The 16,350-nt window shown below is 43.4% G+C and overlaps 1 protein-coding gene across 1 annotated transcript in view; it reads left to right on the top strand.

The window, feature by feature from the left end:
* LAMA4 (laminin subunit alpha 4) overlaps positions 1 to 16,350 on the top strand; it is a 156,132-nt gene that overhangs the window by 70,507 nt on the left and 69,275 nt on the right. Inside the window, exons 12-15 of the mRNA XM_066607137.1 lie at positions 1,158 to 1,325; positions 1,846 to 2,042; positions 3,733 to 3,849; positions 6,172 to 6,320. Of these exons, the coding sequence (XP_066463234.1) occupies positions 1,158 to 1,325; positions 1,846 to 2,042; positions 3,733 to 3,849; positions 6,172 to 6,320 (631 nt within the window). The remainder of the gene's footprint in view (positions 1 to 1,157; positions 1,326 to 1,845; positions 2,043 to 3,732; positions 3,850 to 6,171; positions 6,321 to 16,350) is intronic.

Here is a 16,350-nt window from a genome sequence, read left to right as displayed (position 1 = left end):
TAGTGGAAGCTAAAGTACCCCATTAATAGTGCTGAGTGTCTGCCATTAACAGCGCTAAATAATTATATTAAAAAACTGTAACTTTATTCATAAATCTCCTTTTCTGTGTTTCTTCTTCTTATTGCTATGTAAGGAGTGGAGGACACATCATGGGATAAGAGATTGATGTTCTTATTTTGTGCCATGCTATGACATATTTACTTTTGCGTATTTCTTTCTGTTACAGAAGTTCGGTAAAATTCTTTAGAAAAGACTGATGTAGCTAATTTTAACAAACACTCTTAACACATTAGGATAACGTTCTGAGCCACTGTTTATTTGCCCTTTCAGTTGCTTTACAATTGCTTTTGCTGTGTTAAGATAAGAAAACAGTAGTTTTTCTTAATGGCTTAAAATAAGATAACTTGTTGTAGAAAGGCGCATGTTTTGTCAACCATGCCCTTTCCAATATGTTACTGGGGAATAACAGTGGGGAATCAGACAGTTGCCAGCCTCAACTAGTGTGAGAACGCAAACAGGATATTCAAATAATAATGTATCAATTTGTACGTGGCAAATCAACCTGGAGGGAGAGTCAATGTTCATCAGCCCGGAGGCAGAGAGTAGACTTCACCAACATCATTCCATGGTGGTCTCCCTCTGACGTTGTCTGCAGTGAACTTATCAACCATGGGTGAAACTACATGATAGTCCTTCTAAATTATCCAATTAAACATTTTATAGCCATTCTGTCAAGTGTTGCAAGGCAAAATTTTCATCTTAACCGTGAGAGAGACACAATATGGAGGGGGCAATATTGTAAGTGGGTTGGTGGCGTTGTGGGCCATTGCTGATTATTAATCCCAGTCCAGCCCTAAAGACACATAAGAAGACATCAGTATTATAAATGGCAAATTTTGCATTGGGGACCAAATGCTTCAAGTTGTTACTAAAGCAGAGCTAGGACAAGGAAGGAATAGGCAGGAGAGGCAACTGTCTGAAAGGAGTGAGGAGCTATTAAACAATTCTGGGCCTCAAATAGCTGAAATGTTGGGGTTTCCACATCACATTACCTAATGTCAGGATTAGACGACACACAATTTGCAAGTAGTCTGCAGCCCTGGAGACAATGATTTTGTTGCTTTTAACATTCCTAATGAATGACATTTTTTTCACAGAAACACTTGTAAAACTACAGCATTATGAATCCTTACAAGGAGAGGTCAGCCCAACTGATCGTGTTAAGACCATGAAGGAAGCAGAACAAATGCTCAAGGACCTTGCAGTGCTCAACTTCAGTTTGCAAAGCAAGCTAGTTTTGGATGAGAGACAAAATGCATATCACTGTGAGTTTTTTTTAAATATTTTATGTTAGAGAGGTTTTCCATGACTTAGGAATTGATGACTATCGTCATGACAGGTCGTCAATAATTGATCAGCAGGGGTCCATGCCAGATGCAGTGTTATACATTCAATAGCGACTGTGCCTGGTATAGCAGCTTAATTCCATACACTGAGCTGCCTTCAGACCATATGATCAATGAATGTGACATCACATGTCTGGGAAGAAACTGTGACACTCATGTGAGCGCTGCAGCATCTTCAGGTCTCAAGTTCAGATCTGATATTAATGACCTATCCTGAAGATAGGTCATCAGTATTTTAGTCCCTGAAATCCATATAGTCTGTTCCAAGATTCAGTAATATACTTAAATAACCAGCTGATCATGTCTCTCTGTGTTAATTACTTATCCAAACAGTATCAGATATGCCATGTTACAGACCCATAGATGCTATTGCACATTCCTTGTAATATTTAGATTTCCATGTATGTGTTACTTAGATTGTAATCTGCTGATTTGATAGTGTTACTGGAGGTCCAGGAGGATTGGCTACAGATACAGAACAGCACTGTATCGTTGTTCCCTAATGTGCTGGAGCCTATTGCTGAACATAATACAAAACTTGCTGACCTTGAAGAGGCCTTAAAGGAAGCTCATGAGCACATAATGAGCACAAGAGATAAAAACGAGGAAAACAGCGGCAAACTACAGATGCATGATGTAAGATCTCTTCTATTTCCTTTAGGAAATATAAACTGATTACATGGTGAAAAAATAACTAATGTTGAAAAATATAGCTGATAATGTCAGAACAGTATTGGTTTTCAGTTACAATAATAGGAGAGCTGTGCATTCTGCAGAATAGAGATCTCCAGTCTGTAGCTATGGTGAAACAACAACTCCCAACATACTCATAGCCTGGGATTGTCCAGCCTGACAGTTGTAGCTTCACCATAGCTGGAGAGTTGTGGGTTGAAAACCATTGATATAGAGAATGTGAAGGGTTTTCCAATTTATAGACTTAGCTGCTTAAATATCGTCTGGCTGTTTTTCCACTAGGGAGCAGCCACCCTGGATCGCAGGATCTTTACTTTAAGTCACATCCCATCCAATAGACATACCTTTTTTGCAGCTTTTGTAGATGATGTAAGCTACATCCACATATTATGGAATTTCTGCAGCAGAAAATACAATGGATTTTGCTGTGGATCCATGCAGATTTTGGTGTAAATTCACTGGGGATTTGCTGTCTGCCAATATTTTAGTAAAAACAAACATTTACAGGATTTGCCTGCTTTTTGCCACCCCTTCTTATATTGTATACACATTCATAAAAGATGCCTTCCCTCCCTAAAACCCTCTTTATTAATTGAGAGTTGCATCTAACTGGGGTTTTTGCAATGTCAGCTTGCAGAGCACTGATTTTAAGAACTATTTCTTCCATGGAGAAAACTCCACAAATATAACTGCAATAGCCAAGTTTGTTGGTAACATAGAATCTGGTTTCACTTTTTTCAGATTTTTGCTCATTTCTACAGTTACAGCAGGTTTCATATGGCATCACAGAGTTTTCTATAGTTGATTTCTGTATTAGAGATGAGCGAGTATACTCGCTAAGGTACATTACTCGAGCGAGTAGTGCCTTAGCCGAGTATCTCCCCGCTCGTCTCTAAAGATTCGGGGGCCGGCGCGGGTGACAGGTGAGGAGCGGGGGGGAGAGAGGGAGAGATCTCTCCTCTGTTCCCCCCCGCTCTCCCCCGCCACTCCCCGCCTACCGCCGGCCCCCGAATCTTTGGAGACGAGCGGGGAGATACTCGGCTAAGGCACTACTCGCTCGAGTAATGTGCCTTAGAAGTATACTCGCTCATCTCTATTCTGTATGTACGTAGCTCTTCTCCATAGACAGTACATTATATGATGGGTCCCGTATCACTCCTTAATACAGAGCCATAACTCATTTTGTGTGCATGAAGCCCTATTAATAAAGTGCCAGCAATGCTGTATAGTAAATAGATAAGAGCTGGCAAATATACATAGCAAGAAAATACATGCAAAAAGCAAGAGAGCTGTGCCTAAAAGAGCTTACAATCTAACATGGTGGAAATGAATAAATACAATATTGGAGCGTTTCAGTATATTTAAAATTAAGTACATTAGTTAGCTACCATAGATGACTGAGGGCCACATTTTCTGTGCTAAGTTATTTCTACATTAAATGTTTCATTATTTCAGTAACTACATTTACATGATTGCCTCGCTAGTACAGTACTTTGCATTTACTGTATATTGTGGTCGCTGAAAACTACTTTATGTCAATCCTTGCTATTTGTACTTGTATTAAAAATAAATCAGCAGTAGTGTGTGTTCTAATATATTTTATACTTTTACTGAAAGTTTCCATTATTTTTAGTCCCAGATAGCTATTGTGAATAAAGCCGCAGCATCTGCCAGTAACACAATAACTGAGGCCAGGAATACATTGAATGATACTCACGAGATCATTGCCGATATAACCGATTTGATCAAGGTATAGTAATTTCACTGACATGAATGAAAATGCTATCTGTAAGGAGGAGGAAAGCTGTATTACTAATGTCAGTAATTAGGCTATAAATGGAAAGCTCTACCTGCAATAAGAGGCGGAAATGATGATAATGCTATTTTAATGCCATGATATTATGTGTGAAAATGCACAAGTTCTGAAATGACATCCAGCCCTTACTTTGCAAATTCTATACATATAATTGCATTTTATACCTGCTCTGTACTGTTTTATCTACTTTATTCTGTTTTCCCGCACTTTTCAAAGAGAAAATATTACATACAGTATGTGTGTGAGAAATATAACGTCAATTCTTATATTCTCATTATCTGTTAATATGTATCTAATATATGTATGCCTTAGTGTGTCCTGTGTTAGTTTGTAACTGAAATACTGCCACCAAGTGGTTAGATGACCACAGGACGCACAGGAGGCATTTATATATATGGATCAATAGAGGGGGGCTTGACATCTCATTACTTATACTGTAGAGCGCACCGTACCCTGCACTCACCAGCTGGGGGTTAAGAGAGAGTGATGCTGCGCCACCCACTCATCAGTATAGCGGAGAGCTGCTCCTGCTACACTCACAGTCAGCGCCCACACCGACATGTGGTACTGGAATGTACAGTGTGATGTAGGTGGTACTAATCGGGGTGGGGGGGGGGGGCCTTCTCATCCAAACTCACTTTACTGTGTCCTATGCCCGGCACTCAGCAGTGTAGTGGAGAGCGGCTCTTGATACACTAACCTGTATGTTTGGCTCAGCTACTTCTGCTTCACCAACCTGTGGCCGGCCACTCTTTCTGCATTCCGCGCCCACATTGAAGCGCTGTACAGGGATGTACAATGTAATCTGGGCTGTACCAAGCCAGTGGAAAGGTGGTGCTCTTGAGCTCTGTGCCCAGTGGTTCTTGCTGCATTCAGTGCCCACATTGAAGCGCTGTACAGGAATGTACAATGTAATCTGATAGGTACCAAGCCAGGGGGGGACGGTGCTCAGGTATCAACCATCAATGCAACATATCACTGTTCGTTATTGACAAAGCTGAGGCAGAATATTAAAGAAAACCTTTGAGGAAAGCTCTCCCAAGGTGTCATCCTGTTGAATGACAATGTCCCATCACACACTGCAGGTGCCAGTATTGCAAAAATGATCTCCTTAGGATTTCAACTGATGCCCCATCCACCCTATTCGCCCGACCTGGCTCCATCTGACTACTATCTGTTCTCTAATCTCAAAAAACACCTAAAGGGACAACGGTTTGGGAGTGTTTTGGAGGCAACTAATGCTGCAAATGAGTGGTTTGACCAGCAGTTGGAAGAATTCTATTTGCAGGGACTTAAAAAGCTGCAGGAGAGATGTCACAAGTGCATTGACATTGTGGGGGAATATGTAGAATAATGGGGCAGTTTCAGCTTCCTAGCTCAATTTTTTGGGGGTAAGGCTCAATACTTACTGTCTAGTAAAAAGAGCTTGGGACCACTTTTGTACAAGGTCATGTGATGGGTTGCAGAGGAAGACAGAAATAAGAAAGGGGAGGAGTCAGACTAGATGACAGAAGTGATTTATCTGTTTAACAACCATTGCTCTAAAGAGCATGTTGGACCTGTTCTCTATATGCACTAACAAAAAAAAAGCCTGAGGAGGCTTAGGAAAAATTCTGCAAGTATCTATGAAAGTAGGCTAGTGGGTCAGCACACAAAGAGACCTGCACATTGGGGTGCCTTGGGTATTTTGTGTATTCAGAATAGCTAATGCCTTTGTATTACAACTATTATTCCTAATTACATTGAATAATTTTCGTGAGCATCAATATTTATATATACAGATTGCAGTCTTTGTCCTGGGACAAGAACTCTGCCCTTAAGTGGATGCATTTTCTATAACAGTCACCGCCCTGGGACGGGCCATCTACTAGTATATAACTATTCTATATATTAGGATGCCCTTACTGACTTTCATATGTTTTTTGATCTTCCTTTTCTAACAAGTGGTTTCACCGTAGTAGTATTTCATCATCGTTCTCTATTCTTGCTATAATAGAAATCAGAACTCTTTGCATTGAAAGTCTAGATCGAGCTTACATAAGTGGTCAAACTGGAATTAAAGTGGTCATCCCACTTTCAGTTGGAAGCCGAGGGAGTGAGTTCATTTGTGAATCGAGAACTGAGGGAAACATGCATTCAGTTTTGTCTGGAGATTAACTTACATTTTTCATCATCCTTACAATTTATATGAGAACTGATTGCCATTCTTATTTCTCAAATGTTTGTTCTCACTTTATATCACTTTTTTTTACATAGAATGTGACTGGCCATCATGCTGAAATGGATGGGGCTCTTACTAATCTTGAAGAACGAATAGGTAACCTGACTGGTGATGCTGGAGATCTAGTGCAGATAACTGTAAACCATACCAGACAACTCCAAAGACAAGCAGAAGACCTGGCCAGGTAAGTGATCTTAAAACAAGTCCATAAATACCTGTGAGTCGCTAAGTTGCAAAAAAAAAATCCAAAGAAGCCACAATGCTTTACTAGCTCTGCAGTCCCTTTCTTATAGAGATTGTGAGGGTCAAGCACTACTGATCACTAAATTATAGGATATGTCAAACCAGATGTTCTCGGAAAACCCAGGTTGTCCCATCATTAAATATCATATTCATTGTACTGGTCACAAAAAATGAATAATGGTTGGCATTTGCATGCTGTTAAAAAAAATGATAGGGTGAAGAGTCATGTCATTTTCTTAGATATTATGGCACCACCTGGTGTTCACAGTGTATTATTGTGCTCATCCTCCTAATGAGCTGATGGTGCTGGAGGCCACACATGCTCGCTCACGCTTCACACATCCAGATTGCTACATAGTTACTATCTACTCACTGCAAATCAGCCAAAAAAGGAAAAGAGGAGACTAGTCTGCTCAGAGACGCCCCCAGCAGCACAGTTTAGCTGCAGCATCAGTGAGGACAAATGGAAGCAAAGAATGATGAAAAAGGTATCTTTATATGCTAGAAACACTGGAAATTACTATAAAATAGCTATTGACTGCATTTCAGGACTTTTACATGAAAATGATTCATGGAATGACCGACTCTCTTTAGGGATTGTTTACAGTCATGCTGCTCTAAAGGGGAAGAACTCTAATTATAGTAGTATTTATTGGGATTTCAATTTAAAGTGGTATTCTGGGCAGATAAAACTGGATGCATATATCATATCTCCCTTGGCCTGAAGTCTTGTAGTTTCTAATTTTCTACAGTCCGTCATCCCAGCCTCCATGCAGAGTAGGAGTGCTTCCCCTTCCTTCTGGGACGCTACGAGTGCTCAGGTCAGAAGGAGTTAGTCCAGTGGCTAGTGGTAACCAGACTACAAAACCACACATAATAAATATTGTATACAAAAAATATATTTTAGACTCATAGTCGGGTTTTGTAAATATTTATAATTCTCAATTGATATATTTGTTTATAGAATTTTATAATTACATTTTTTTAGGATTATGCTTTCTATACATAATTATGGTTTTAATCAGTTTTTTTTTAATTTATAGCAATATATATATATATATATATATATATATGTTTTCCCTAAATTATATTAGCTTTATATCTATGAAAGGATGGATGCATGTAATGGTTATACTGTGTATAAATGGCTTAGTGTTGTGTTATGGTGGGATGCATGTGCCTGTCAAGCTAGTTCCCTCTGAGAGTATGCGATGTGGCGTGGCGTGCACCTGTCCTTCCAGGGGGTGTTACATAGTGTTGATGCAACACAGGGGAGTGGTCTCACCAGTCAGCTGCATTGCAGGTTGGAGCGCTGATGTAGTTCAGGTGGGGGCTCTGGACATCACTTCCAGTGGAAGTACAGGATGCCACAATGTAGAACATTAACCTTTTCTGCAAATGTATACTATAAATAACTTTTCATCTGTATGATTATATATGTTCCTGCTGAAGAGGGCACCTGTGCAGACCCCCGAAACATGTTGTACAGTGTACAGTTTTCTGGAGTAAACACCTTTCTGTGACATTGGGGTTTTTCTGCAATCACTATTGGTTCACTTGGGTTCTGGGGGGTTAGCCTTTTTTGTACATTGGGCTGCCCCTCACAGCTGTATTTCCTTTTTCACCAGCTGCTGGACCAACTTCTTCTGACCTGAGTATCCCTTGTCTATATATTCTTTTACTTTCAATGTGTCCCCCTTGGAGTAAGGCTGTGTGAGGAGGCTGCTCACCCTTTGAAGATTGAAGTCCTTAGGAGCCGGTTTTGTCTATTTGGCCATATATGGTCTATAGAGGTCATCTTGGATTATGGGTGACACCATCTAATGCCACCAGTCTGGTGGGTCTGATACCTATTTACTACTCAATTTTGTCCATATCACTGGCACCATAAGGGTTTGATTGGTTGTATTTGTGTTCTTTCTCCTGGATCTGTTTGGTGTCTTTGGATTAGAACCTAGAGAACCTCCAAAATGGAATACACTTCTTTTGACATTCCAGGATTTATGAACAGACTGATAGATCAACTTACTCAGCTTCCTATGTATCAGAACAAAAAGTGGGCAGATGTGAAATTTTCTATGGCTTGGCTATTTGGCTGTGAAGTTATGGAAGATATGAGAAATCTACAGCTGAACTGAACATATTGGAAAAATATTCTAAAGATTTTATAAGGCATGAATTGGATTGGGTATTTTTAGAATGTTACATATTTTTAGAAATATCACCAAGTCATTTAAGACTCTTTTTATGAACAATATCAATTTCTCTAGAGACTGGGATAATTTAATGGATAGTTTCTCTCTGGAAATGATCAAGATGTTTAGTATAAAACTCAGAACATTGAGCCAGTCCTTAGCTAATAATATCTACTCATGTATTAGAGGGGGTTTGGTATTCCATACTGATAGTGAATTTCCAAGTGATCCTTCTCTCAAAATGTCCTTGAGGTTGCGTAGATGGAATAGAAAGAAGTATGAGTAGTTAGAAAGCACTCCAAATTGAGGAGAGATATATGGGACTTTCAGACAGGTGGAATAAGATTGTGGGAGCATAAGAAACATATTCCCCGACAAATTTTATTAATTGGGTACAAGCATTATATTATTCCCCAGTAGCCCAGATACGGACGAACAACCATGTATCTGAGCAGATTTTCCTTGCTAGGGGAACGCACCAGATATTGGCGAGATATTACTGGCAAAATATTCTTGAACTTATGGAAACAAATTTGGGAACCCCGAGTATCCTACACCCTAAAATTTGCCTATCTGGCCTTGTGGAGGCCCAGTTGATGAAGAAATGCGCACACTGTATAAATTATTGTTCTATGCAAAAAAAGTAATATTGCTTAACTGGAAGCATCCTAAAAAAAACACTACAGCTGCCTGGCTGTGTGAGATAAATAGTGTTACTCCTCTGTATAAACTGACATACATGGCTAGAGGTTATCCTGCCAAATTTCATAAGATATGTGACCAGTGGATTGAACACCCTAACACTGTATCAAATATGTCTGACTGATTCCTCTAGGTAAAGTTTAGGTTCTTTCCTTTTCTTCTTGACTTTTTAAGACTTGCATAAAGATTGAATGTCCACTGAACTGGAAATCATGTTGTGGGTAAAGTAAGAGTTCTAGTATGTTTGTATTTTCATATTTTTTTTCGTATTTATATTTTCATTTTTAATACAAATAAGAGGGTATCATAAACTTTAAGGGATTGATGAAAATATGAGGACCCAACGCTGTGAAATATTACTGTTGAATCTCCCTTTATGCTCTTTTTGTATTGTAATGTATAAAATGCCCAATAAGCGTTCCTTTAAAACAAAAAAAAAAAGAACCATATTCCCCCTGAGTAAAGAACAATGAAAAATATATTCCAAGTCTATAAAAATAAGAATAACACATTTTTTTACAATACTGTATCTCTTGAGTATATTCAGGTTCATGTAAAAGAAAAAAAATAGGAGAGTTGCCTCCAATGCATAAGATCTTGGAACTTAGATTGGCAGCTCTAAAAGATACCTATAGGAATGTGATAATGATATCATCCATCTTCTCAGATAGTATCACAGGATCCTTCTGTGTAGATTTTCTAATGTAGAAGTGGATTACATTATTGGGAGTATATCCTCTGACCTGGGTATTGAAATAACTAAGAAAGGGATCTCTTCTTGCCAGGATTCTTCAAAAATACCATGGAGATTCTGAGCATTTGGAGTATGCCCAGGCCTTCATGGACCCATGTAACAATGTTGGTATGGTAGATGAAGATTGTCATTTAGAGTTTTCAGTCCATAGCCTTTCCTCTGATGGGCATTTTTATCTTTTCCCAACAAACTTTCGGGAAAACCACAATCGGAATGACTTTCCCTGAATTACTAGATCTCAAAGGACTCGGGTCATTCTTCCAACCATTAAATAACCCAACTTTTCAGGCACCCGTTTATCACCCAAAAAAAGAGGATGCAAAGGAGGCAAATCTGAAAACAAATTGCAAAAAGCTCAAGATATTAAAAAAAACTGAGTACTTGACAAATAATGACTATTATCTGCAGTCTTTCTTGTTTCTTTTCTTTTTATAAAAGTCTCTGGCGTTTAGCAATGTTATGTATAAACACTGCACATACGCAATGCAATTGCATATGTGCAGCGTTTATTTCATACCCATAGAGAACAATAGGGCTCTATTACACATAATAAATGGTAAAATAGAACAGCTGTGTTCTTTTTTACATGAGTATTATATTCATATATGTATTAAAATCAATGTATACTTCATTGACTCCTTTCATTATGTATTACATGTGTGTAATACACTGTTAAATTACACATGTGGGAGCATATCCTAAGTAGGTATGATCACCTTGGAACATTTACTGAGGTAGACCAGACTTAGATCGGCTGTTCAATAGAAACAGCAACTGTTTGTATTCTTGTCCTGAAATAGCTGAGGGTATAAATATATTTTTTTAAATAAGTGTAACTACAAAATATGTTTATCATAATGAGTTGGATGTAACTATATTTTTTGTAAGACAACCCCTTTAAGTAATCTAATGTAATCTGCCGAGTAGAGTTTTCAAGTTTGCATTGTCCTCTTTGGAAGTTCTCTGACCTGGATCCATTCTTATAAACCAGTGAATCTTTCTAAAAGAAAATGTTGTTACAAAGTAGACAAGCCCTTTAATCTTAAATAGAGATTAGCGAACACCAAAATGCTCGGGTGTTCGTTATTCGAAACGAACTTCCCGCGATGTTCGAGGGTTCGTTTCGAATAACGAACCCCATTGAAGTCAATGGGCGACCGGAGCATTTTTGTATTTCGCCGATGCTCGCTAAGGTTTTCATGTGTGAAAATCTGGGCAATTCAAGAAAGTGATGGGAACGACACAGCAACGGATAGGGCAGGTGAGGGGCTACATGTTGGGATGCATCTCAAGTTCACAGGTCCCACTATTAAGCCACAATACCGGCAAGAGTGGGCCCCCCCCCCCTCCCAACAACTTTTACTTCTGAAAAGCCCTCATTAGCATGGCATACCTTTGCTAAGCACCACACTACCTCCAACAAAGCACAATCACTGCCTGCATGACACTCCACTGACACTTCTCCTGGGTTACATGCTGCCAACCGCACCCCCTCCCCCCCACAGCGCACACCAAACTGTCCCTGCGCAGCCTTCAGCTGTCCTCATGCCACACCACACTCATGTCTATTTAGAAGTGCGTCTGCCATGACGAGGGACCGCAGGCACACACTGCAGAGGTTGGCACGGCTAGGCAGCGACCCTCTATAAAAGTGGCGGGGCGATAGCCCACAATGCTGTACAGAAGCAATGAGAAATAGAATCCTGTGCCACCGCCATCAGGAGCTGCACACGTGGGCATAGCAATGGAGAACCTATGTGCCACACACTATTCATTCTGTCAAGGTGTCTGCATGCCCCAGTCAGACCGCGGTTTTTAATTCATAGACACAGGCAGGTACAACTCCCTATTGTGAAGTCCCTGTGGACCCACAGCATGGGTGGCTCCCTGGAACCCACCGGCGGTACACAAAAATATCCCATTGCAGTGCCCAACACAGCTGAGGTAGTAATGTCGTGCTTAATGCAGGTGGGCTTCGGCCCACACTGCATGCCCCAGTCAGACTGGGGTTCTTTACAAGTAGACACATGTAGGTTACACTCCGTGTGCACCTACAGCATGGGTGGCTCCCTGGAACCCACCGGCGGTACACAAAAATATCCCATTGCATTGCCCAACACAGCTGAGGTAGTAATGTTGTGCGTAATACAGGTGGGCTTCGGCCCACACTGCATGCCCCAGTCAGACTGGGGTTCTTTACAAGTGGAAACACATGCATTTATAATTCCCTGTGGACCCACAGCATGGGTGGGTGCCAGGAAGCCACCGGCGGTACATAGAAATATCCCATTGCATTGCCCAACACAGCTGAGGTAGTAATGTCGTGCGTAATACAGGTGGGCTTCGGCCCACACTGCATGCCCCAGTCAGACTGGGGTTCTTTACAGGTGGAAACACATGCTTTTATAATTCCCTGTGGACCCACAGCATGGGTGGGTGCCAGGAAGCCACCGGCGGTACATAGAAATATCCCATTGCATTGCCCAACACAGCTGAGGTAGTAATGTCGTGCGTAATACAGGTGGGCTTCGGCCCACACTGCATGCCCCAGTCAGACTGGGGTTCTTTACAAGTGGACACATGTAGGTTACACTCCGTGTGCACCTACAGCATGGGTGGCTCCCTGGAACCCACCGGCGGTACACAAAAATATCCCATTGCATTGCCCAACACAGCTGAGGTAGTAATGTTGTGCGTAATACAGGTGGGCTTCGGCCCACACTGCATGCCCCAGTCAGACTGGGGTTCTTTACAAGTGGAAACACATGCATTTATAATTCCCTGTGGACCCACAGCATGGGTGGGTGCCAGGAAGCCACCGGCGGTACATAGAAATATCCCATTGCATTGCCCAACACAGCTGAGGTAGTAATGTCGTGCGTAATACAGGTGGGCTTCGGCCCACACTGCATGCCCCAGTCAGACTGGGGTTCTTTACAAGTGGACACATGTAGGTTACACTCCGTGTGCACCTACAGCATGGGTGGCTCCCTGGAACCCACCGGCGGTACACAAAAATATCCCATTGCATTGCCCAACACAGCTGAGGTAGTAATGTTGTGCGTAATACAGGTGGGCTTCGGCCCACACTGCATGCCCCAGTCAGACTGGGGTTCTTTACAAGTGGAAACACATGCATTTATAATTCCCTGTGGACCCACAGCATGGGTGGGTGCCAGGAAGCCACCGGCGGTACATAGAAATATCCCATTGCATTGCCCAACACAGCTGAGGTAGTAATGTCGTGCGTAATACAGGTGGGCTTCGGCCCACACTGCATGCCCCAGTCAGACTGGGGTTCTTTACAAGTGGACACATGTAGGTTACACTCCGTGTGCACCTACAGCATGGGTGGCTCCCTGGAACCCACCGGCGGTACACAAAAATATCCCATTGCATTGCCCAACACAGCTGAGGTAGTAATGTTGTGCGTAATACAGGTGGGCTTCGGCCCACACTGCATGCCCCAGTCAGACTGGGGTTCTTTACAAGTGGAAACACATGCATTTATAATTCCCTGTGGACCCACAGCATGGGTGGGTGCCAGGAAGCCACCGGCGGTACATAGAAATATCCCATTGCATTGCCCAACACAGCTGAGGTAGTAATGTCGTGCGTAATACAGGTGGGCTTCGGCCCACACTGCATGCCCCAGTCAGACTGGGGTTCTTTACAAGTGGACACATGTAGGTTACACTCCGTGTGCACCTACAGCATGGGTGGCTCCCTGGAACCCACCGGCGGTACACAAAAATATCCCATTGCATTGCCCAACACAGCTGAGGTAGTAATGTTGTGCGTAATACAGGTGGGCTTCGGCCCACACTGCATGCCCCAGTCAGACTGGGGTTCTTTACAAGTGGAAACACATGCATTTATAATTCCCTGTGGACCCACAGCATGGGTGGGTGCCAGGAAGCCACCGGCGGTACATAGAAATATCCCATTGCATTGCCCAACACAGCTGAGGTAGTAATGTCGTGCGTAATACAGGTGGGCTTCGGCCCACACTGCATGCCCCAGTCAGACTGGGGTTCTTTACAAGTGGACACATGTAGGTTACACTCCGTGTGCACCTACAGCATGGGTGGCTCCCTGGAACCCACCGGCGGTACACAAAAATATCCCATTGCATTGCCCAACACAGCTGAGGTAGTAATGTTGTGCGTAATACAGGTGGGCTTCGGCCCACACTGCATGCCCCAGTCAGACTGGGGTTCTTTACAAGTGGAAACACATGCATTTATAATTCCCTGTGGACCCACAGCATGGGTGGGTGCCAGGAAGCCACCGGCGGTACATAGAAATATCCCATTGCATTGCCCAACACAGCTGAGGTAACGTCAGCTGTAATGCAGGTGGGCTAAAAATTAATTTGATTACACTGTAGGCGAGGGCCCACAAAAATTGCTGTATCAACAGTACTAATGTACATCCAAAAAATTGGCCATGGCCAGCCAAGAGGGCAGGTGAAACCCATTAATCGCTTTGGTTAATGTGGCTTAAGTGGTAACTAGGCCTGGAGGCAGCCCAGTGTAACGAAAAATTGGTTCAAGTTAAAGTTCCAACGTTTTTAAGCGCATTGAAACTTTTAAAAATTGTTCTAAAAAATTATTTGAGTGAGCCTTGTGGCCCTAAGAAAAATTGCCCGTTCAGCGTGATTACGTGAGGTTTCAGGAGGAGGAGGAGGAGGAATATTAGACACAGATTGATGAAGCAGAAATGTCCCCGTTTTGGATGGTGAGAGAGAACGTAGCTTCCATCCGCGGGTGCAGCCTACGTATTGCTTACGTATCGCTGCTGTCCGCTGGTGGAGAAGAGAAGTCTGGTGAAATCCAGGCTTTGTTCATCTTGATGAGTGTTAGCCTGTCGGCACTGTCGGTTGACAGGCGGGTACGCTTATCTGTGATGATTCCCCCAGCCGCACTAAACACCCTCTCCGACAAGACGCTAGCCGCAGGACAAGCAAGCACCTCCAGGGCATACAGCGCTAGTTCAGGCCACGTGTCCAGCTTCGACACCCAGTAGTTGTAGGTGGCAGAGGCGTCACGGAGGACGGTCGTGCGATCGGCTACGTACTCCCTCACCATCCTTTTACAGTGCTCCCGCCGACTCAGCCTTGACTGGGGAGCGGTGACACAGTCTTGGTGGGGAGCCATAAAGCTGTCCAGGCCCTTAAAGACTGTTGCACTGCCTGGGATGTACATGCTGCTCGATCTCCGCACCTCCCCTGCTACCTTGCCCTCGGTACTGCGCCTTCTGCCACTAGCGCTGTCGGCTGGGAATTTTACCATCAGCTTGTCCGCAAGGGTCCTGTGGTATAGCAACACTCTCGAACCCCTTTCCTCTTCGGGAATGAGAGTGGGCAGGTTCTCCTTATAGCGTGGGTCGAGCAGTGTGTACACCCAGTAATCCGTTGTGGCCAGAATGCGTGCAACGCGAGGGTCACGAGAAAGGCATCCTAACATGAAGTCAGCCATGTGTGCCAGGGTACCTGTACGCAACACATGGCTGTCTTCACTAGGAAGATCACTTTCAGGATCCTCCTCCTCCTCCTCCTCCTCCTCCTCCTCAGGCCATACACGCTGAAAGGATGACAGGCAATCAGCCGGTGTACCGTCAGCAGCGGGCCAAGCTGTCTCTTCCCCCTCCTCCTCATCCTCCTCATGCTCCTCCTCCTCCTCCTGTACGCGCTGAGAAATAGACAGGAGGGTGCCCTGACTATCCAGCGGCATACTGTCTTCCACCGCCCCTGTTTCCGAGCGCAAAGCAGCTGCCTTTATGGTTTGCAGGGAATTTCTCAAGATGCATAGCAGAGGAATGGTGACGCTAATGATTGCAGCATCGCCGCTCACCACCTGGGTAGACTCCTCAAAATTACCAAGGACATGGCAGATGTCTGCCAACCAGGCCCACTCTTCTGAGAAGAATTGAGGAGGCTGACTCCCACTGCGCCGCCCATGTTGGAGTTGGAATTCGACTATAGCTCTACGCTGTTCATAGAGCCTGGCCAACATGTGGAGCGTAGAGTTCCACCGTGTGGGCACGTCGCACAGCAGTCGGTGCACTGGCAGCTTAAAGCGATGTTGCAGGGTGCGCAGGGTGGCAGCGTCCGTGTGGGACTTGCGGAAATGTGCGCAGAGCCGGCGCGCCTTTACGAGCAGGTCTGACAAGCGTGGGTAGCTTTTCAGAAAGCGCTGAACCACCAAATTAAAGACGTGGGCCAGGCATGGCACGTGCGTGAGGCTGCCGAGCTGCAGAGCCGCCACCAGGTTACGGCCGTTGTCACACACGACCATGCCCGGTTGGAGGCTCAGCGG

Source organism: Eleutherodactylus coqui, chromosome 1 (genome assembly GCF_035609145.1).
Source record: "Eleutherodactylus coqui strain aEleCoq1 chromosome 1, aEleCoq1.hap1, whole genome shotgun sequence".
Classification (NCBI taxonomy): domain Eukaryota; kingdom Metazoa; phylum Chordata; class Amphibia; order Anura; family Eleutherodactylidae; genus Eleutherodactylus; species Eleutherodactylus coqui.
This window is presented reverse-complemented; position numbering and strand designations above follow the sequence as displayed.